Source organism: Tasmannia lanceolata, unplaced genomic scaffold, assembly GCF_043159265.1.
Source record: "Tasmannia lanceolata isolate RefF3 unplaced genomic scaffold, GAP_Taslan_0.1 ptg000012l, whole genome shotgun sequence".
NCBI lineage: Eukaryota > Viridiplantae > Streptophyta > Magnoliopsida > Canellales > Winteraceae > Tasmannia > Tasmannia lanceolata.
Genome location: NW_027518689.1, coordinates 42,695,300 through 42,717,885, shown reverse-complemented (window position 1 = coordinate 42,717,885; position 22,586 = coordinate 42,695,300). Strand labels below are relative to the sequence as shown.

The 22,586-nt window shown below is 38.3% G+C and overlaps 1 protein-coding gene across 1 annotated transcript; it reads right to left on the bottom strand.

The window, feature by feature from the left end:
- Window positions 1-424: 424 nt before the first annotated feature.
- Window positions 425-1,641, bottom strand: LOC143887374 (cypmaclein-like). The gene is made up of 3 exons (XM_077391471.1): window positions 1,524-1,641; window positions 952-994; window positions 425-821 (listed from the first exon to the last, which is right to left on the bottom strand). Exons 1-3 carry the CDS (start codon window positions 1,620-1,622, stop codon window positions 640-642), a joined length of 324 nt encoding a protein of 107 aa, XP_077247586.1. The 5' UTR covers window positions 1,623-1,641; the 3' UTR covers window positions 425-639.
- Between the last annotated feature and the right edge of the window lie 20,945 nt (window positions 1,642-22,586).

Below are 22,586 nucleotides of genomic sequence, written 5' to 3'. Positions count from 1 at the left end.
TTTTTTTTTCCGGAATATTTTCAAGAATCTTTCCATCATTTGCTCAGCCGGATTATTCCCCATTCCAAATTTTGTAACCATGTTCCTAACCATTAGTAACTCGAGCATCGTTCTTTTTTAATATCCATGAACTACCGTAATAAACAAACTTAGAGGACTTGTTATTTTTTTTAATTTTGTGCTAAGAGTTCAGACCTTCTCTAAATTAAAATGTTTGGATTACAAGAAAAATATTTATGATGGAAAATTATTTCTTGGGAATTTTTTTTGTTCCACGGTATAGAGGGAAATGATATGATTATGGTTAATTAGTGTGGAATATTATCATAAATTGAATGTCCTCTCTGGTCTCTCCCCCTCCCGAACTCCCCCACTATTGGGTAAACTAATATTCCATGGAAAAAATTCATGATTGCCAAACATGTGCCAAGTAAAAATTGAATAGGGTCGATTCAATTCAAAAAAGAAAGAAAGAAAAGGTAGGAACTCTTAGAAATATTGCTCCTAGCTTTAAACTTCAAGTTCTATAATCCAAGGAGTTAATACACTGAGAGAGGCATACACAGTATCTCTGTGTAAATCTAGGATACAGCATATCATAATCTTATTTTGACCATACATATATACTGATAGGGGAGTTCAAGGGCACTTGAGCCTACCACCATGGGTTTTCATCTTTGCATAGCAAGGGCATACATCCGTGTTCCCTGAGGTCCCAGGTGGGACACAGTGGCACCTCTCACAGCATGTGTTGCATGCCCTGATGCATATCTTGTGCCTTGAAGCTTTGCTACAACGGTAATCACAGGCCGAACCACAGTCTGAAAGTTGCAAAATATATGGTTAAATATACAGAAAGTATGGTGTATAGTATCCATATCTAACCCATTTAATCAAATTAATTCACTTGTATTTGAAACTTGAACATAGAGAAGTGTATGGGCATATTACTTATTGATTCAGGTGCCCCTGCTCCTCCGGTGTAGGCATGCAACTGATAAAAATTAGAAAATAAAAATCAGTTTATGGTGGAATCAGAAAGGCTATTTTTCTTAATGAAATAAAGACTTTTTCTTTTGCTTTTTAACCTTCTAACTTCTAATAACTGAAAAGGCTGTACAATTGAGAGATAAATTTAGGTTTTTACCTTTCTTTTTTTCATTGGTATGAGCAGAAAAATATTGGACTGTATCTATATTGTAATATTATAAAATTAGATGCATAAACATATTAAGAAATGGGGAGGTATTTCCACACATTTTTCCCAGCATTGCCACTCCTTTTGTTTGTATTTTCCTTAAAATCAAGAAATGATAGCAGAAGGGGTGGAAAATTAGTAAAATTTTGGCTCTCCTTCATTGATGTAAAAATTTAAGACCCATTATTCCACTAAAAATGAGTGTAAATTTTGTCTTACACCCATTTTACATCAAAAGGAAAAAGGGAAGGACAGACAAAAAGAGGAACAAAAACAACTTATCATATACACCAAATTACACCCAAAAGCTCATGCAAGGACTCACATCAACTATAAGGAAGATGAGAAGAACTGCAAATAGTAATGTCCCCTTTGTACTAGCCATGAGAGAGAGAGAGAGAGAGAGTGAGGAGGAAAGACTCATGACACCTTTTTATAGGGGAGGGCGAAAAAAACAACGATCTATACGTGTAGAGCTTCTTGGGCTGATCGTAAGGCTCAACACGTAATCAATGGGTCAAGCCCAAATCCTCATTTCTATTTATGAAATGACCAAATTCTCCTTCGTGACTAGGTGGTGCAACTTGGGTCGGATTGGGTTGAGCTTTTGCTAAAAATTTAACTGGGTTCGAGCCCAAATTCCATCCTAGACATGGTAAAAAAATTAAGCTCAATTCTATCGGGCGCTGGAATCGGGATTTGATTCCAATTCCGCCTAATCCTGGCATTTTGTTGTAAAAAAAAGGAACATAATCAAGGGGGTGGAATTGACACCAGTGTGGAATTAGAGGGGGAAATGTCCATTTCCAACCCCAAGAGGTAGTATTCTGATTCCGCCAGTTTAGTCGGAATGAAACTTTTAATAGAAATTTTTTTTGGATTACAGTTTTTATTTCAACTTTTTTTTTTTTTTTTTCATTCTGTCGGCAGAAAAATCAAAATAGGAATCGGAATATGATGTTGATTCCAAGTCAATTAAATGCAGAGGGTGTAATATTTGAGGAGAAAGATACATTTAAGGCTATTGATGTATGAGGTTTTCTTTGAGGGTTGCTAGGAAATCGGGAACCCGTGTCTATTGTGACACACACGAAAGAGACAAAATAAATTAGTGCATATACCCACAAAATCAGAAACACGTGAAAACACCCCTTCATTATTTTCAATACTGGACCCCGTTTTAGAAGTGTTTTTCCATTTTATTTTGAGACTGAGTAGCAAGATAACCTCATCATGTGTGCTTGGTTATTGGGTCAGTTGGGGTGTCTAAGTCGAACAGCTAATGGAGATCTCATTCACGAGATTTAGGCACACAAAAAACAACTGCTTAAAGATATCTTAAAGAACATCGTGGTCATAATGAATGATGGTCAACATTATCCTAACACTTGATCATCATACATGTTTCAATGAATCCATGCTCTATGATTACTAGCATAAAAGATTTTTTTTTTGCTTAAATTTTTACTGAAATCTGAAATTTCAGTCAGCATCGAAACCGAAATTGGCGAAACCCGAAACAGTATCGGATTCTGGCTGAAATTTCGAAATTTCAGTTTTTTATATTCCTTCTGAAATTTTGAGGAAATCAACTAAAAAATCTCAAATTTATTAATTATATAGCATTTTTTCCGAAATGTCGGTTTCGGTGAGGGTCGAAACGCATTCCAAAATTGAAATTTAAAACCATGCTAAGAAGTAAGAACCAAATTGTCAATATTTGGTAGGTGAAAGTCTAGATAATTTAGCAAGCAATATCACAGCACTTCTCTTTCAGTAAAGAAGTGCCAACTCATATGAATTAAATAAGACAAATCTAGCTATGAGTAATCGATCTCTTCTCTCTTAAAAATATTTGGCTGCAAAATCGCATGGTGCCAAATGGCCTCCTTATTTTGTAAGGGTTTTGCTAACGAGTGCCCTAAGGGCACCTGTAAGGTGCGTAGGGAATGATATTTTACACATATTTTGATAATAAATTCACTAAATATGAGTATTTTTATCAAATATTGTGCAAAATGATTGTAAAATATCATTCCCAATGCACTCGTTAGCAAAACCAAGTTTGTAATCCTGTATTTTGCTCTTTTAGAAAGGATAGTGATAAATATTCCCACTCATTTGTTAATTTCAAAAGTATCATCTTTACCCATGCAAAATAAATGGCATTTGAGATGTTAGATGTCCTAAAATTCTCGATAATATTCCGAAAAATCACTGACAACCGTTCATATTCTTTGTTGAGCATTTTCCACAGAGATGAGACAAAGGTTTCCTTGAAATATGTGAAATTGGCCATAGCCATCTAATCCATTACACGGCAAAACAAAGACATCGAATATAGCCCCCTTTTGCCATTGATACACTGACGCTGGTGTCCCTGGTTATCAAAAGGGGCGTAAATATCACTTCCCTAGTAAATGGGGTAAATCAGAAAGGCAATAGGAAGAAAAGGGTTTCTGTTCAATTTCCTCTCTGTTACTGTTGTGTCGTTAAAAGGTAGATGAACATCTATTATTATTATGAAGCCAAAGTGTCCGTTCAATACACCCTTTGATGTGTAAAAAAAAATCCCTTCAAAGCACCCATTAAGAAAAGATCTGTTTTGTGTATGTTACCGAAACAGCACACGAATGGTCACTTCTCAAACGGGCACAACGTACAATAATGGCAAAGTTATTTTGACGCTGGTGGAAAAGACACACCCAAAATACCGCAAGAACGACTAAGTTATTCATCTAATAACAGCTGCGTTCTTCCCTTATAACGATGAGGGTAAGGGTGAATGTACACGTACAGTAACAAAAATAAAAAATAAAAATTTAGAATTTAGGTGAAAGGGAAAAAGCTTCGGTCCACACGCCATGGCCGTCTAAGCCGGGCCGGGCAGCACGCATGTAGGTGTATAGCCAAAAAGCCCACCGCGTCCACTTAGTGGCTCATGCACGCAGGCCACTTTGTTTCCTCTTTTCATACATAAGGGTAGAGAAGTGAAAAGCTTTATGTACCCATGAGTCTTTGCCCAACTCTGCGACTGTTCACTTATGCGAGAGAAGAGTGAAAACAAGCGTTTCAAAAGCAAGGTGGCATATTTGTAAATAAAACAAACTCTTAGAAACACAAGTAAATGTCACTTTTTATATTAAAATACCAAAAAGTTTCATTTTTATATTAAAATACCAGCATGCCGAATATGCTGAAAATAGATAATAGATTGATAAACGTCCCACAACTTAGAAATTGCTAAGAAATGTGAATAAAGTCATTATTAGGTCCTCGAGCACTCCAACAGGAAAAGCGGCCAATGATCTAAACCATTCATTTTTAGGTCTGTCTTAGATACTCCATGCCCTAAAAATGGCCCCACTTTTCTTTTTCGGGTGCACGAGCACGCACGCTGGTGTACATGAGTTTTTACATCGTGGGTGCTTGCCTACACATTTTAAAAAAAAATACACTGGAGTCCATATTATTCAATGATCAAAATCCTTCATTTGCAGGGCCCAATGCAAATTGGCCATGCCCTAAAAATCTTCTCGGTAGGATGATCCTAACCCCCCAGTCAGGGCCCTGCAAATGAAGGATTTGGATCATTGAATAATGTGGGCCCTCTTATTTTTTAAAAAATATAAAGCCTCCATCTATACTATCTATATAAAGCTGGATGTGGTACGCTGAGGGTGTGCCACGTGGCACCCCCTCTGCAAACCGTTTTATTCCAACATCACAAACGTTTCAAACGTCACAACGTTTTATTCCAAAACGGTCACAAAATATAGAGTCTTTATATAGATAGAAAGAAATTCAAAAAAATCCAAAAAAAATCCTAATACCCCTCATCTATATTCGTTTTTAATTTTTATTCAACCCGATCATCTCTCTCTCCTCTTCATCCCACATATGTTATTCATATCAACGAATCCAATGATGTTAAGAAAGAGACTAAGGAGCTTTTGGATGTAGTGAACATTTATATTGAAAAAGATTTTCCATTGAAAACGAGTTTCCAATATTTATTTAACTCATTTTCCATGGATTTTCTCCAACGTCGAATCCTTGATTTTATGGGAAATTCCAAACTTATTAGACCCTGAAATTTTATTTTCCATCGAATATTTTTTGATGTAAAACTTTATGGGCGCTGATATCCCCCCCTGAAGGCTATTTTCTCCCCACCTTGACGGCTGGCTAACGTTAAACGTTAGGATTTAACGTAATTGTCACGTTTCCCACCATTGACCGGTCGGTCTCTCTCTCTCTCTCTCTCTCTCTCTCTCTCTCTCTCTCTCTCTCTCTCTCTCTCTCTCTCTCTCTCTCCACACACACAACAGGAAAAGTTGGTGGGCCCAACAGAAACCGTTGTTGGAATGGTGGGTCCATCTTTGAACAACAGTAAGCTAGGGTGGCGCCATGTGGCACCGCCTCTGCATAACGCATTCAACTTAATACGAGAGAATTTCAAAGCGCAATTAATGCATATATCCAAAATTTGGAACGTAAATCCTTAAAAATAGTGCAAATAAAAATAGGTTTAGAATCCTAAAAAATAGCGCAAAAAGATAGGTGAGAAGAGACGTTTTGATTGAATAATTAGAATTTTGGAAAATGAAAAGGACTTTACTTTTATATATCTTATCCCAAGAATAGAATTTCAAACGTGACTTTACTTTTATATCTATAAGCGCTCCGTGCATCGCCCGGGACTGCAACTAGTTTCCCTATGTATTATTATCATATCGGACCTCCTCCCATATGATGATATATCGGGTCATATATCTTTACTAGTTGGACCAACCGTGCTACGGTTTTAAAATAACCTTTAGATTGTCCTGAGAGTTTTATTCATCAATTGTCTAAGCTTTTTGCAGGAATGGTTTAGATCATACATTCTTTTATTCATCATGGGCTTTTTGCATGATATGGCAATAGTTTGTAAAGCCTTGTCACCGTTCCCTGCCATCAAAGGTTGATGGTGATTGTGGACATCTTAGCACCGTTTCATGTGATTTGGAGCATCCTACATGACACAATGATCTACACCATTCATATTGTTGGCCCAGCAACACATTATAGGAAAGCATAGGGAGGCAAGCTTAGGCAACACAACTCAAAAGAATGTATGATCTAAACCATTCCTGCAATTTTTATGTTCCTGCTGTAGATAAGTCGTAGCCCAAAACTAGACCCAATAGGATGATACTAACTCTTTTGATTAGTGGGTGTTTGGTATGGAGGCCGGAGGCCACGTAGGATCGAAAGCTGGATGGGAGCTGTCCACGTCAGCATGAATAGTGGAAACCTTCATCCTGCTATATTATAATAGATATAGATATTTAAAACCATGCACTGATAAAATGGGTCAATTGATTGGTCAGTAAGATAAATTTCAGGTACCAGATTTGTGGGCCCTTCCTTAGACAATGAAACCCCTCAAAATTAGGGGTGTAATTTGTGTCGGGTTGGGTTGAGCTTTTGCTTATAATTGACTACTAATGGAGTGAAACCCTCCAAATTAGGGGTGCAATTTGGGTTGGGTTGGGTTAAGTTGAGCTTTTTGCTTAAAAATGAATTGGAATCACAGCTGTTTGTTTTCTGTCATTGTGATGTTGATAACAATCCAAGAGTGGAAAATTTCTCTAGTGGAGCCAAAACCAAGTTATTGCATGATTTATATGCAAAGAAAAGTAATGACTAATGAGGTGGCCAAAATACAACTAGGCCCACTCCTGAAATGAACCAAACCATTTATATGCCAGGTCTAGCTATAGATGGACCCCACACCAAAAACCGCCACAATTGCATGACCATAATCCTATAATTCATGGCTGTTGAATGAGAACTTTTATGTGGTGATCCAAGCCATTCATTTTTGTCCCCGCCGTAGATAGGCTGCTGCCCTGAGGTCCACAGGATGATCCTAACGCTTCGATTTGTGGCTACAATTTTTGGACATCAATATATTGAAAAGCCCCACAAATCGAAGGGTTGGGATCATCCTATGGCCCCTTTTTTTAAGGCCTATCTACTGCAGGAGCAAAAGATGAATGGTTCAGATAATCCATTTTTTGTGGGACCCACTATTTATTTGGCTGCACGCATGTACATCATGATATCCCCGCCCCGGACAGATAAAATCCCCCCCTTAACGTTATCAGTTAAGTTTCAATGGAAAAGAAAAACGTTAAAGGGGGTGAATTTGTCCTCAAGCTGTGAATCATTCTCACAGAAACCTTTGGGGGGGGGGGGGATTTATCCATTTAAGGGGTGGAAAATATCATTTCCCTATAAAAATGGTTAAATTGTTCAGAAAATTCATTTAAGTGGGCCTTATCTTGGTGCATGGCCCACCATATCAAAACTAGTAGAAAATGGTACGTCATTAAACAAGTGGACCCCACTTGTCATTCTGCTCCCAGGAAAAATATATGCAACGATTTACTATTATAGAGTGTGTTTTCTTTCTTCTTCTTTCCTATCGTTTAATATTTTGTTAGGCAATCGGAGTGTTCGCGTGGTTCGAATCTCTTCGAACGTGCAGTATCTTAGAGATCGATGGTGTGTCAGGCTATTGTATCCTGGGTTGATTATGTTTGGATCTACTGCACCTGAATTAGTTTCCGCAAAGGCGCAAATTCACATTAAAGAGAGTGACCTAGTCCGTGCCTTATCTCGAAGCATCGAAGAAAAGGTTTTACCAACGCTGTTTGCTTTTTCTTTTTCTTTGTTCAACAGAAATCTGATGAGCCATATTTACCGTATTCTGATCAACATGGCAACCATTAGAAAAATACTCGGTGGGATCAGTTGTGAGAGATTGTCGATTGGGGAGAGACTTTTTTTGGGTAGGCAAGCTGGGTTTGGAGGGGACCTCTACCGGTTTATTAGATAAAGAGAAAGATGTTAGATTCATGGGCACAAGACACCATCCCAGACTCGGAACACTTGAGAGAGGGAGATCCAAAAGGTTCAGATAGACAAAAACATAACACTAAACCTAAGAGTTCAAACTGCTCAATACTCATGAGTTACATAATCAGCTAGCTTGATGGGAACATGTTGGGATGTTTGGGAGCATCTTAGACCATTCTTCTTTAGGACCTTCTGCTATGGATCACCTTCGGAGTAATTGTGGTTCGTCAATGATTTGTTCTTTGAGGCTTCTCTACCCTTAATTTTCCCTTCAAGACCTATAATAGCATGAGAGGCGATACTTTCAACACCTCTGATTGTGGAGTCTCTTTTACGAGGGCTTCTTCTTCTGGAGTCTCAAGGGCTGAAAATCTATTTGCTAGTTGGGTCTTTTGGTTAGGAACTGCATGGACCTCATCTTTTCTCGTCCTCTCCGGATTTTTATTCCGATTTTTATTTCTAACTCCTTTTACTTGCTTTCAGATGCAACTGGGATGGCTGGAATGATTTCTCTAGATTGGGGTTTGATTTAAGCTTAGTGGAAGAAGCAACGGAGAAAAATGCAGATATGCAATTTCTCGGAAAATTGTGCTTGGATTTAAGAAAAATGGGATGATTTATCATGAAATTAAGGATCGATGATTCTCAATTATTATATATAGGATGATTATTCAATTTTCAACAAGGAAACAAGAAAGGTCTATGAAAGAAATTCTAGAACAAAGACAAGAAATTTATAGATCTAAGGTAAGAATTGGAACACAAAAAGAGATGATATGGAAGAACTCAAGGATAGATTTCAATAAAAGTAGAGAAAAGAACACAAACCCTCGTGATCTCCACGTTGGGATTTGAATCTGGTACAATGGCAGCCAATCCATCCAACGAGGTGCACACGGAACTCGCCTTCATAAGAGTTGTGTCGTCCTTACGTTGGAGAACTTCTCTCCTCTTTCCTTCGAATGCTCCAAGAATGCTCCTCAGTCCCAAAATTTTCGTCTTAACTCTTAAATGTCAAAAAACTAACTAAACACTACCCTCTAACCCCTATTTATCGAAAAAAGAGTCAGCTCTCTAAGTCACTTATGGCCCACACATACACTCGTACCCATACACATCACTTACACCACATAATCACATGCACAATATTTTTGGGTCCACAACCACGCTAAATCTCTGCCAAGCCACTATATAGGCTCCATGTTTTTGTTTGCCATCTCTTCAATATGGGGCTACCTAGATGGGCCAGTGTCCACATCGGGGTTTCTTCTGGTTCACTGGTTTCTATTCTTGAGTTTGAATTTTTTTCTCGACATTGCTGATTTTTGTGGCATGTGTTGTTGAGTGGCTGATATCTTGACATTTGCTATAGGCTTTGGGCTTCCTATCATACTCGACTTTTTGCACATAAACCTCTGTAGGAGTGGTGAGTTTGATGCTGTCTAGGAAGTTTTTTCGGGCATCAATTTGATGCAAAATCTTGCGTAGCTCAGTCTTGACGATTCTGCTGTAGGGGTGTCCATATAGGGGTGCTTCCCAATTTTACTTGCTATTTTTATGAGGTTATGGAGAGTCTATAATAGGAGATGAAGACCAAGGAGTTGAATCCAAATGGGTATTGCTATTAGCCTTAGATGCTCAAGGCAAATCTCTGAGAACTTGAGAGGGTGGGAGTGAGGGTAGCATAAAAATCCATAGAAACAGGAAAGAAAAACCAATTTGATGAATTTTCCACTGTTTGTTAGGTATTTCTCATGCTCTCACTCGTGCCCTCTCAAGTCAGTCGCATTCCCTCCTCATATCCTCTTTCATGATTGGGCCCAAAAATACTCCATGGATTAATTTTCCATGGTTACCAAACAAGCCCTATACTTCTATCTAAATTCTCAATAAAGAAGAATTTCCTACTATTAAAAATGTCGGATGAAAAAGAGACTCGTTGCCTTACATTTCCTTTACATGGATATTATAAACCCAAACTACTACATAATCGTAATCGAATCAAACTTTTAAACATAATCCAACCCAACTACTTGTTGAAAAATATGACAACGAGGATGCTGAGGATGCTGAAAAACCAGTGAGAAAATTGAAAGGATTTGCTTCAAGGCATATTGTTTTCCTTAAAGACAATATTCACCCCACCAAGTATTAATTAATTGATGTGCACATAGTACAGTGGAATTTGCCTCCAAGATACAATGAAGCCCAATAGAAAATCTACTGGTGTTTGCTGACTTAATGCACAAACGGCAACGGAGCCAAAGCACCTTTGGATTTTCAAGCATGCAAGATATGTGTTCTTGTTTATGCAGGAATAACAAATAAATAGAAATAAAATAGCAATAAAGAGAGCAAAGAGAGCATTGAAATGCTTCAAAGAGGTTGTAGATATGCTTTGAAAATTCTAGAATGGGAAGCCTGTACTTGGAATTTCAATTCTATCTGCAAATGGTGAGTTTCTGGTCTTTTTATCGGCCTTATGATGTCTTTCTTATTCGAAATACATTTTCAACGGGCACTTGATCCGTTCGGGCAGAAATATGACCATTAGATCGCATCCGATCATGATTCTATGGTCCAAATTGACTATGATTATGACTGTTAGCTAGCATAAAAGCCCCGCCCGTCATTTGACTGTTAGACTGTGATCGCTCGCCAACTTGTGCTCCGAATCACCCCCGACCGGGATTCAATAACTCGTATGAGATTGGTTGCGATCCTGTGGTCCAGATTGCACCTGATCAAGCACCAATCATTACCACGATATCCTACGACCCTGATTACACCCGATTGAGTCTCACCGTTGGAACACACTCGGGCGTGATCCTGTGGTCCAGATCCCAACTGCTTGGGATTGATCTCACCCGAACACTATATGATGAAACTGACCGATCAAGACCATCAAGATCATGATCAATGGATCAGATCTCATTGGAAAAAATTAAAGCTCACAATCGCTCCACGCGACAATGTGTACGTGCAAAGTGCACCAAAAAACCAACAATCCCCACTCCGTGCGTGCAAACCATCGTTTGCAAAAATCTTTCGAATTTAAAACAAGTGGGAAGAGTGCAGGGATATTTCTTAACCCCTCTGCACTTTTCTCATTTTCCAATGTGGGAATAAACTATTAGTCCTCCCGCAAGCACTCTTTCACGTCTTTCAAAATGCTCTCATTTTAAGAACCTTTTTATTTTCAAAACTCTTATTTTGAAATTTCTCTAACACAACTTAGACCAGTTTGTATATCCTAAAACAACATTCTAAACTAATATCAAATAAAACATCTAAAACACAAGTAGGGCACTTGGGTAAATATGTTTTGCCAACATCATCCTACATCAATCTCACACTCAAAGAGAACTCGTTCTTGAGTTAATTGATCTACACAACTGGTGGATGGTGGTTAAACAAATATGCTATTTTGAACATCTTCGGGATGATCATGTCAAGAAGATCAACAATATAAGCATTGTCATTAATCTTCCTTACTATCCGTTTACGATCAACCTATGAATTTTAAACGAATGGGAGGAAATTTCTATTTTTCTTCATATGCTGAGATCAATGTTAAATGTAGTTCGGATTGAATTTGATCTCAGATGTAGTTCGGACTGAATTTACCAAAAGGTTCCAAAACTCTCAATTTGTAATTTAGAGAAATGGTATGCCCATGAAAACTCATTGGGAGGAAGCAAATGCTGCTATTTTTTATCCAAACCTGATGCAAAAGCATAGTTTCATTGTAAGTTTGCCTTGTAAGTTGTAACTATACCATCGTCCTCCAAAATATAGTTATTACTAGGCAATTTGGCATAAAGCCATTTCTCGGCTCACTTTTTAATTGTCTTATCCATTTAATTCATCCAAGGTGGCTGTCCTCTCCTGAAAAAGTGAGCTGTGAAATGGCTTTATGCAAAATTGCCAAGAAAATCCGTTACTAACCAATTAGGGAAAAGATATCAGCACAACTATGTTTTGATATTTTTACTAACTCATCTTGTCTTTTAGTATTAAAGAGAGGGTATTAAAGTCCCCAAAAAAGCTCTCACAAGCCAATTAATACATAGTTGTGCTGATATCATTTACCTAAATCTATTCCAATGTACAATGAAAGCGTTAGTTTGGTATTTACAAGTAACTTAGTTGTATGTATATTTAAAAAATACAGTGGGCCCACCTTGGTTGAAGATCGAAACCATTCATTTGTTGGGACTCAGCGTAAATTGGTAGTGAAATAAATGGTTTGGATCTTCACACAAGGTGGGGCCCACGTACTTTTAAACAGCTACCGTTAGATCAAGGCAGGAGCAGGACAAAAAAATGGGCCACTGGCTTTGACTCTGGTGGCGCAAGATTAAGAGGGTCCCACTTCCCAAAACAAACAAAGATATGATTCAACGAGATTTTATATGGCGTCTCATAGTCCCTTATTTTTTAAAAAGTACTGTACAGACCACATTAAAGGATGATCCAAACCGTCCATGTGATGGAACACAACGTAAATAGGTTATTGCCCAAAGTCATTTCCATAGGATGATCTTAGCACTAGGATACCCCCCCCCCGGGAACAACAACTATAGAGAAGTGCATATTATGGAAACTTCTATAGATCCGAGGGCTAAGATCATCTTATGGAAATGATTTTGGGCGATAGCCCTTACAGTCCCTGCTTTTTTCAAAAAGTATTGTATGGACCACATTATAGGATGATCGAAACTCTGATTCAACAATACGGACGCTGTTGGGGTGACTCCCACTGCAACTATTTCTTTGAATAAAAATAGGGAAATGATATCACCCGGCCCGACCATGTTTTTAAAAAAATACCAACTATAGAGAAGTGCATATTATGAAAACTTCTATAGATCCGAGGGCTAAGATCATCTTATGGAAATGATTTTGGGCGATAGCCCTTACAGTCCCTGCTTTTTTCAAAAAGTATTGTATGGACCACATTATAGGATGATCGAAACTCTGATTCAACAATACGGACGCTGTTGGGGTGACTCCCACTGCAACAATTTCTTTGAATAAAAATAGGGAAATGATATCACCCGGCCCGACCATGTTTTTAAAAAAATACCAACTATAGAGAAGTGCATATTATGGAAACTTCTATAGATCCGAGGGCTAAGATCATCTTATGGAAATGATTTTGGGCGATAGCCCTTACAGTCCCTGCTTTTTTCAAAAAGTATTGTATGGACCACATTATAGGATGATCGAAACTCTGATTCAACAATACGGACGCTGTTGGGGTGACTCCCACTGCAACAATTTCTTTGAATAAAAATAGGGAAATGATATCACCCGGCCCGACCATGTTTTTAAAAAAATACCAACTATAGAGAAGTGCATATTATGGAAACTTCTATAGATCCGAGGGGTAAGATCATCTTATGGAAATGATTTTGGGCGATAGCCCTTACAGTCCCTGCTTTTTTCAAAAAGTATTGTATGGACCACATTATAGGATGATCGAAACTCTGATTCAACAATACGGACGCTGTTGGGGTGACTCCCACTGCAACAATTTCTTTGAATAAAAATAGGGAAATGATATCACCCGGCCCGACCATGTTTTTAAAAAAATACCAACTATAGAGAAGTGCATATTATGGAAACTTCTATAGATCCGAGGGCTAAGATCATCTTATGGAAATGATTTTGGGCGATAGCCCTTACAGTCCCTGCTTTTTTCAAAAAGTATTGTATGGACCACATTATAGGATGATCAACAATACGGACGCTGTTGGGGTGACTCCCACTGCAACAATTTCTTTGAATAAAAATAGGGAAATGATATCACCCGGCCCGACCATGTTTTTAAAAAAATACCAACTATAGAGAAGTGCATATTATGGAAACTTCTATAGATCCGAGGGCTAAGATCATCTTATGGAAATGATTTTGGGCGATAGCCCTTACAGTCCCTGCTTTTTTCAAAAAGTATTGTATGGACCACATTATAGGATGATCGAAACTCTGATTCAACAATACGGACGCTGTTGGGGTGACTCCCACTGCAACAATTTCTTTGAATAAAAATAGGGAAATGATATCACCCGGCCCGACCATGTTTTTAAAAAAATACCAACTATAGAGAAGTGCATATTATGGAAACTTCTATAGATCCGAGGGCTAAGATCATCTTATGGAAATGATTTTGGGCGATAGCCCTTACAGTCCCTGCTTTTTTCAAAAAGTATTGTATGGACCACATTATAGGATGATCGAAACTCTGATTCAACAATACGGACGCTGTTGGGGTGACTCCCACTGCAACAATTTCTTTGAATAAAAATAGGGAAATGATATCACCCGGCCCGACCATGTTTTTAAAAAAATACCAACTATAGAGAAGTGCATATTATGGAAACTTCTATAGATCCGAGGGCTAAGATCATCTTATGGAAATGATTTTGGGCGATAGCCCTTACAGTCCCTGCTTTTTTCAAAAAGTATTGTATGAACCACATTATAGGATGATCGAAACTCTGATTCAACAATACGGACGCTGTTGGGGTGACTCCCACTGCAACAATTTCTTTGAATAAAAATAGGGAAATGATATCACCCGGCCCGACCATGTTTTTAAAAAAATACCAACTATAGAGAAGTGCATATTATGGAAACTTCTATAGATCCGAGGGGTAAGATCATCTTATGGAAATGATTTTGGGCGATAGCCCTTACAGTCCCTGCTTTTTTCAAAAAGTATTGTATGGACCACATTATAGGATGATCGAAACTCTGATTCAACAATACGGACGCTGTTGGGGTGACTCCCACTGCAACAATTTCTTTGAATAAAAATAGGGAAATGATATCACCCGGCCCGACCATGTTTTTAAAAAAATACCAACTATAGAGAAGTGCATATTATGGAAACTTCTATAGATCCGAGGGCTAAGATCATCTTATGGAAATGATTTTGGGCGATAGCCCTTACAGTCCCTGCTTTTTTCAAAAAGTATTGTATGGACCACATTATAGGATGATCGAAACTCTGATTCAACAATACGGACGCTGTTGGGGTGACTCCCACTGCAACAATTTCTTTGAATAAAGATAGGGAAATGATATCACCCGGCCCGACCATGTTTTTAAAAAAATACCAACTATAGAGAAGTGCATATTATGGAAACTTCTATAGATCCGAGGGCTAAGATCATCTTATGGAAATGATTTTGGGCGATAGCCCTTACAGTCCCTGCTTTTTTCAAAAAGTATTGTATGGACCACATTATAGGATGATCGAAACTCTGATTCAACAATACGGACGCTGTTGGGGTGACTCCCACTGCAACAATTTCTTTGAATAAAAATAGGGAAATGATATCACCCGGCCCGACCATGTTTTTAAAAAAATACCAACTATAGAGAAGTGCATATTATGGAAACTTCTATAGATCCGAGGGCTAAGATCATCTTATGGAAATGATTTTGGGCGATAGCCCTTACAGTCCCTGCTTTTTTCAAAAAGTATTGTATGGACCACATTATAGGATGATCGAAACTCTGATTCAACAATACGGACGCTGTTGGGGTGACTCCCACTGCAACAATTTCTTTGAATAAAAATAGGGAAATGATATCACCCGGCCCGACCATGTTTTTAAAAAAATACCAACTATAGAGAAGTGCATATTATGGAAACTTCTATAGATCCGAGGGCTAAGATCATCTTATGGAAATGATTTTGGGCGATAGCCCTTACAGTCCCTGCTTTTTTCAAAAAGTATTGTATGGACCACATTATAGGATGATCGAAACTCTGATTCAACAATACGGACGCTGTTGGGGTGACTCCCACTGCAACAATTTCTTTGAATAAAAATAGGGAAATGATATCACCCGGCCCGACCATGTTTTTAAAAAAATACCAACTATAGAGAAGTGCATATTATGGAAACTTCTATAGATCCGAGGGGTAAGATCATCTTATGGAAATGATTTTGGGCGATAGCCCTTACAGTCCCTGCTTTTTTCAAAAAGTATTGTATGGACCACATTATAGGATGATCGAAACTCTGATTCAACAATACGGACGCTGTTGGGGTGACTCCCACTGCAACAATTTCTTTGAATAAAAATAGGGAAATGATATCACCCGGCCCGACCATGTTTTTAAAAAAATACCAACTATAGAGAAGTGCATATTATGGAAACTTCTATAGATCCGAGGGCTAAGATCATCTTATGGAAATGATTTTGGGCGATAGCCCTTACAGTCCCTGCTTTTTTCAAAAAGTATTGTATGGACCACATTATAGGATGATCGAAACTCTGATTCAACAATACGGACGCTGTTGGGGTGACTCCCACTGCAACAATTTCTTTGAATAAAAATAGGGAAATGATATCACCCGGCCCGACCATGTTTTTAAAAAAATACCAACTATAGAGAAGTGCATATTATGGAAACTTCTATAGATCCGAGGGCTAAGATCATCTTATGGAAATGATTTTGGGCGATAGCCCTTACAGTCCCTGCTTTTTTCAAAAAGTATTGTATGGACCACTGGTGAGGTCCGAACTCAGCACTGGTGAGGTCCGAACTCAGCAACCAACAGGCTGTTGACACGTGGCCCTCACAGGGACCACTGCAAAGCCAACACCTGTCCCTGCTAGGTGCGACACCTGGACCAATCATGGACTTCCATCTGCCCCTCCTAGGTATGAGACCTGGTCCATACAGGGGCTACCACCTGTCCTGGACATGTGGCTCAGGATCACACTATAAATAGCCTTCATTTGTGCTAAGGTGAGGGATCTGAAAATCAAAACCCACTAACAATGTTAGTGCATCAAAGCTCATCAACATACTTGGTGTGTTCACATCATTTTTACAGAAATTTCTTAGAAAAAACGGCGAGCTATGCAATTTGAGTCGGGTCAGATCGGGCTGAACATTTTTTATAAGAACTTAATTTGAATTAATGCGAACCCAACCGGATTTTATAGTAAAAGCTCAACCCAAATTCTAAAAATCGACCCGAATTGCACCCCTAACTTGTTGGTTTTATAGTAAAAGCTCAACCCAAATTCTAAAAATCGACCTGAATTGCACCCCTAACTTGTTGGTTTTTCAAGGTTTAATGGAGCCTTAATGGAAACTTTTACCCGCTTACCAGACCTCTCTCTCTTTTCCACAAAATCGTGACAAGTTTGAAGGACAAATGTATTATTACAATGGGGAGAAACACTAATATCCTCACCACATGATTTTGCAAGATCACATAAAATCCCAACGTGTCACATGCCATTGGTGTAGGTGCACAGAAAACCTAATAAGCCTTGGGGAAGTGATATATTCTCCAAGCCACCTTGCCCCTAATCTATCTATGTACTACACTTTTTTAAATTAAAGGGGGTGGATCCGGGAAGAAAGAGGGAGAATTTATCCTTTCCCTAGATATGAATATGTCAATTTATGGGACCACGTTGCATCCACCAATGAGCGACAAACATGGTCACCAAGAGCATGTTGCATGGCATTTTTGGACATGTATTCGTTGTTCCCTACATATCCTGCCAAGCATATATGAATAATAGAAGCCATGTTTTTTCATGTCATTGTGGCTGTGGGGTATGCAATTATGAAGAAAAAAAGGCCATATGCCCACCAAACTACATAATACATGATAATCTATACGTGGATTATCCCTAGGCTACAAACGAGCCGAGCCGAGTTGAACCCATGCCCCACTAAATCCAGCGCCTTAACCACTTGGCCAAACTTTCATTTGTGATAAATAACTCACATTCTTTTAGTTTTTATATAAAAAGCAAACATAATCCAAGCTTTAAATCTCAGCTCGGCTTGGCTCGTTTATGAACCGAGCCTAAAAAGCTCACGAGCTTTTCCGAGCCGAACTATACAAAGCTCAAGTTCGGCTCGTTTATTTGGCGAGCCTAATTTTTAGGCTCATTTAGTAAACAAACGAGCCCGAGCCGAGCTTTTAACGAGCCGAACCCAAACATGTTTGCGAGCTGGCTCGGTTCATTTGCAACCCTAATTATCCGTATGGGGACTATCCCTTGGTGTCTGTATCTCTCATTTTGTTGTTCTTGATTTGTCTATGTTGCCCTTGTGCCCCCCTTGTATTTTTTTCCTTAATTAATCTATCTGGTAGGGGTCCTGCCTATCCCCAGCTTGCCCAAAAAAAAAAAAATATATATATATATATATATATATATATATATATATATATATATATATGCGTGGATATGATATCAGCACTCCATGTTTCTTTAATGACAATCCACAATTCCACACTTTATATATTCACAGCTTTTCTTTATTGGCCGTTGATTTATGTCGAGAACTATAATAGCCTTTTTTAAAATTTTGAATATCCATGAGGTCATTTCACCAACTCCACAGATTCTTCCAAACCTAATCCTAAAAACTTTAAAACCATGTATCATTTTTCAAAGAAATGATGGTAAGAAGTTAAAATCAAAGTATTAAAAACTATGTATCTTTTTTCAAAGAAATGATGAGATTGAGACCACATGTAGAAATAATTCCCTAATGCCTTTGGTAAAGGTGGAACCCTCCGTGGGCACGGGTGCGTGACAGACAATTCACCCGACGGAGTTATTTGCCCAGCCCTAGACTGTATATTTAGATGAGGTCCCCTTATCATTTTTTTTATTTTGCTACTACATCTATGGTGGGCTTCAATTTTAATTGTAAAGATGAGGGACAAAAAGGGAAAATATCCTTATTTAAGGCTTAAAATTCAAATTATTAAAGCCGTTAGTGGAATGTGACCAAAGTCGTCGTGAGTCTCTCTGGTTGCCATCATGGAATGTGACCAAATATCCTTACACAAGCAGGGATCACAGTGGATATTCTAAAGATCACTTGCTCGTTCTTTTGAAAATTTACCAAGTTTTATTTTAACCATCGTGTTGAAAGCTAGATTAGATCTAACAAGGTTGACACTCTTTCCAATCTTCCCTAATACCCTATTTGGATTGCAGGAAAAACCTTGCTTGAAGAAAGGTTTTTCCTTTTTTTTTTTTTTTTTTGTTTCCACAATTAAAAGAGAATTGATAAGTTTTAGGGATATCACTCTAAATTAATAAAACATGAGTGAACTTAATGCACTAATATTTCGAGAGGTCTATCATCTTCTAACTCAACATGGGATTGTGTTTTCATTCTTAAATGTTTCTCTTTAATTTAATAAACCGATAAGGGTCACCGCCAAAACCCCAGCTTACCAATTAAAAAATTAATAAAACATGATCTCTGGTGTTTTAAGTTTACTTTTTTCTTGTGTCATTAAACAATGGAAAAGCATGAAAATTTGGGGAAAATTTTCTTTTCCAAACCTTCCGAAAAATTTTTGTTTTTGATTTTTTCCTCCAAAATAAAATATGGCGTAGTTGATCTCTATAAAAACATAAAGTAGATGAGATTAGTAACACATTTTTCGATGCGGCGAGATGAGGCATTGACTAGGATACAGATGCACATGTTTAAGGTAAATTTGTGCCTCTGTGAAAGAACCTCTGGTACAGCAGATCCGAACGCAATAACCCCTAGGATACAGATGCACATGTTGTTCAAACATTAACTAAATCGATCCCTATGGATCTTGGGCGTTCAAATCAAAGATAAATTCGATTCTAATGAGATGGGTTAAAAATACCTTTCATCATGACCGCACTTAGAAATTGGGAGTAAGTACGGGGTGCTTGCTGGTAACTGGGAATCGGATGGTGCTTTCGAGAGAAGAGGGGTTACGATTTGGAGGAATGTCCTACGTATTAGAAATGTGTTTAGCAAGGGTTGCAAGTTCAGAGTGTATTCTGGGAGGCGTATGAGGTTCTGGCCGGCATGATGTTTGGTGCGCAAATAAGCCCTTGGGTTCACTATTTCCGGACTAACTAAGAGTGACTACAGATAAAAATGCTTTTGTGTGCGACTGTTTCGAAAGAGTGGATCAGAAAGTGATCTGGTGTCCGCGGTTTAGAAGAAATTTTTTGACAAAGAATTAGAGAATCTATCTTCTTTGTTTGAAGTGATCGAGAAATGCTATATTAAGAAATCCGGTGAGGATAAAAGAATCTGGATTTGGAATTCTTCTGAAATCTTCTCTGTGAAATCTATTTATGCTAAGATTGTTCCGGGTGGTGATGATTCTGTTGTGGCTAAGGTATGGTCCTTTCAGTGCTCCCCTAAAGTATCATTTTTTGGGTGGTCTGTTAGTAGTGGACGCATACAAACCATTGACTTTTTGAGAAGAAGGGGTTTTTGGTTGATTGATCACTGTCCGTTATGTCTAGAGGATGGAGAATCTATTAATCATTTGTTCATGCATTGTAAAGTAGTAAGGGTGATTTGGGGTTTAGTCTTGGTAAGATTTGGTATCCAATGGGTTTTCCCCCAATCAATCCCTATGCTTTTGGATTGTTGGGACTTTGTCCCGTGGAAAAAGAAAGGGAAGGTGTTGTGGAGAATTTGTCTGTTACCTCTATGGTGGTCGGTATGGAAGGAAAGAAATGGTAGGGTCTTTGATGGAAAAGCCTGCTCAGCCTTCAGTATTTATCAGAGGATTATTGCTATATATATTCAATGGGCGAAAAGTCTTCCCATGTTCATATTCGTGTCGGCTTATGATTTGTGGGAAATATGGGATATCATCTGTATGGAAGGGTTAAGAAGGCCAAAGACAATTCAAACGTGGGTTCCGCCGCCCGTGGGTTTCTACAAGCTAAATGTGGATGGAGCATCCTTCGGAAATCTGGATTCGTCAGGCTTTGGTGGATTGATGAGGGATCATGCAGGTGTTGTGGAGTGGGCTTTCTCCAGTCCGAATGGGATTTCTGATTCGTCAGAGGCTGAAGTCAAAGCTGCGTATTATGGTATCCTTCACATTGAAAGATATGTCTTGTATAAAGTGATTATGGAAGGGGATTCCTCCAATGTTATTAGATGGCTTGCTGGTAAAGCTCCTCCTCCATGGAGATTTCTCAGCCTTATTGAGGAGGTATCGGATTGGGTGTCAGGATCGGAGATTTCTTTTGCCCATGTTAGAAGATCAACAAATGAAGAAGCTGATGGTCTAGCTAAATCTGAGGTCATTAGGCAGGGTCTATAGTGGTTCGATTATTTACCGCCCTAATTGTATTTATTTAATGGTTTTATTTTTTTTCTATTTTCCCTTTGTATTCTGAGGACCATCTCGGTTCCGTTTTATCAATATATTCCGCCATTTCAAAAAAAGAAAAGAAAGCATGACCGCACTTTTGAAGCTTTTAATCCAATGAAGACGTTCACTTTTCTGAGCACCGAATTGGCCTAGAAACACCCCTTGTTCTTCTCTTCCTTTTCCTCACCACTAGGCTTATGGGAAACCTCTCCTTATGTGCGCTTTCTCAAGAAAGAGATAGAACACTTTATTGTCAGAGGAAGAGAGACCAATAGTCTATATTTATAGGCTAAGAAGCTCTTGTAAAACTTCTAAATCAAACAAAATTCGTTTGGGTCTTTAGGCACAAGTTTAGCAATAGTTATTTGAGCCAACTTGCCTTCCAAAACGTTTAATGGATTAGCCAATTCATGGAATGGGTGCTTAAAGGAACGGCCACACTAATTTCGGTAACTCTAAAACATAGAAACACTATTTTCCATAATGAATTTTGGAAACTTCAAAACTAGGAATCGTCTAACAACACCATCAATATCTATTCAAACTGCACAAATGTACAGATCAGAACTGTCCACAGGAACACTCCGATTGCCCAAGCAAATATATAAAACTAAGAAAGAAGAAGAATAAGATAATATTAACATAGAAACATAGAGCAAGATAAAACAGTAATGTTTATGTTGCGTTTTTTTTTTTTGTCGTGGAAATTAATGCATAGAAGTCCCTGTTTTTATAAGCAAAAAGCGCCTGTCAAGACACCCCTTAAATCATTAGTGACACCAACACGATACAAGAATTAACATGCTGAGCATTGTAACGAATAAACTAAAGAGCAAAATGCCCAAATCATGTGCTGCCACAGTCTTTCAAGTGTGACTGAAAATCCCATAATTTGTTTTTGGTTCATGACTTGTGTGCTCTCTTGGTTTTGATAGTTAGCATAACTCTTTACTAAAGTTTCTTTTGAGTAAGCAAACGCGATTTTCGTGTGATGGAGCGATGGCTTCAGCTGCACTCAAGAAATTTCTTGAAAAGGAAATTGATGTTGCACCCTCCCATTTTTATCATTTGCACCCTTCATTCAAAAGAATAATGATATGGTAAAAGATTTGGGGACCTAGAGTGCAACCTGACAAAATAGCCTCTTAATACATTACGAATCTTTCCCTTGATTTTTGGCTTTTTTCTCCATGAAAATGGCAAAACTGCTCCACCCATGACATGTGGGGATTTGTTAGGTTACACTCCATGTTCCACTCTCGGACTTCATAGCAGCACTCAAACTTTCAAAAAAGTTGGAA

What these genes read in the sequence shown, in the direction of transcription:
- LOC143887374 (XM_077391471.1), bottom strand. Translation starts at nt 1,622, where the DNA reads ATGAGTCTTTCCTCCTCACTCTCTCTCTCTCTCTCTCTCATGGCTAGT. An exon ending in TCATCTTCCTTATAGTTGAT is followed by an intron (nt 995 to 1,523) that starts GTGAGTCCTTGC and finishes AATTTTTATCAG; the next exon opens with TTGCATGCCTACACCGGAGG. An exon ending in AGGGGCACCTGAATCAATAA is followed by an intron (nt 822 to 951) that starts GTAATATGCCCA and finishes TGCAACTTTCAG; the next exon opens with ACTGTGGTTCGGCCTGTGAT.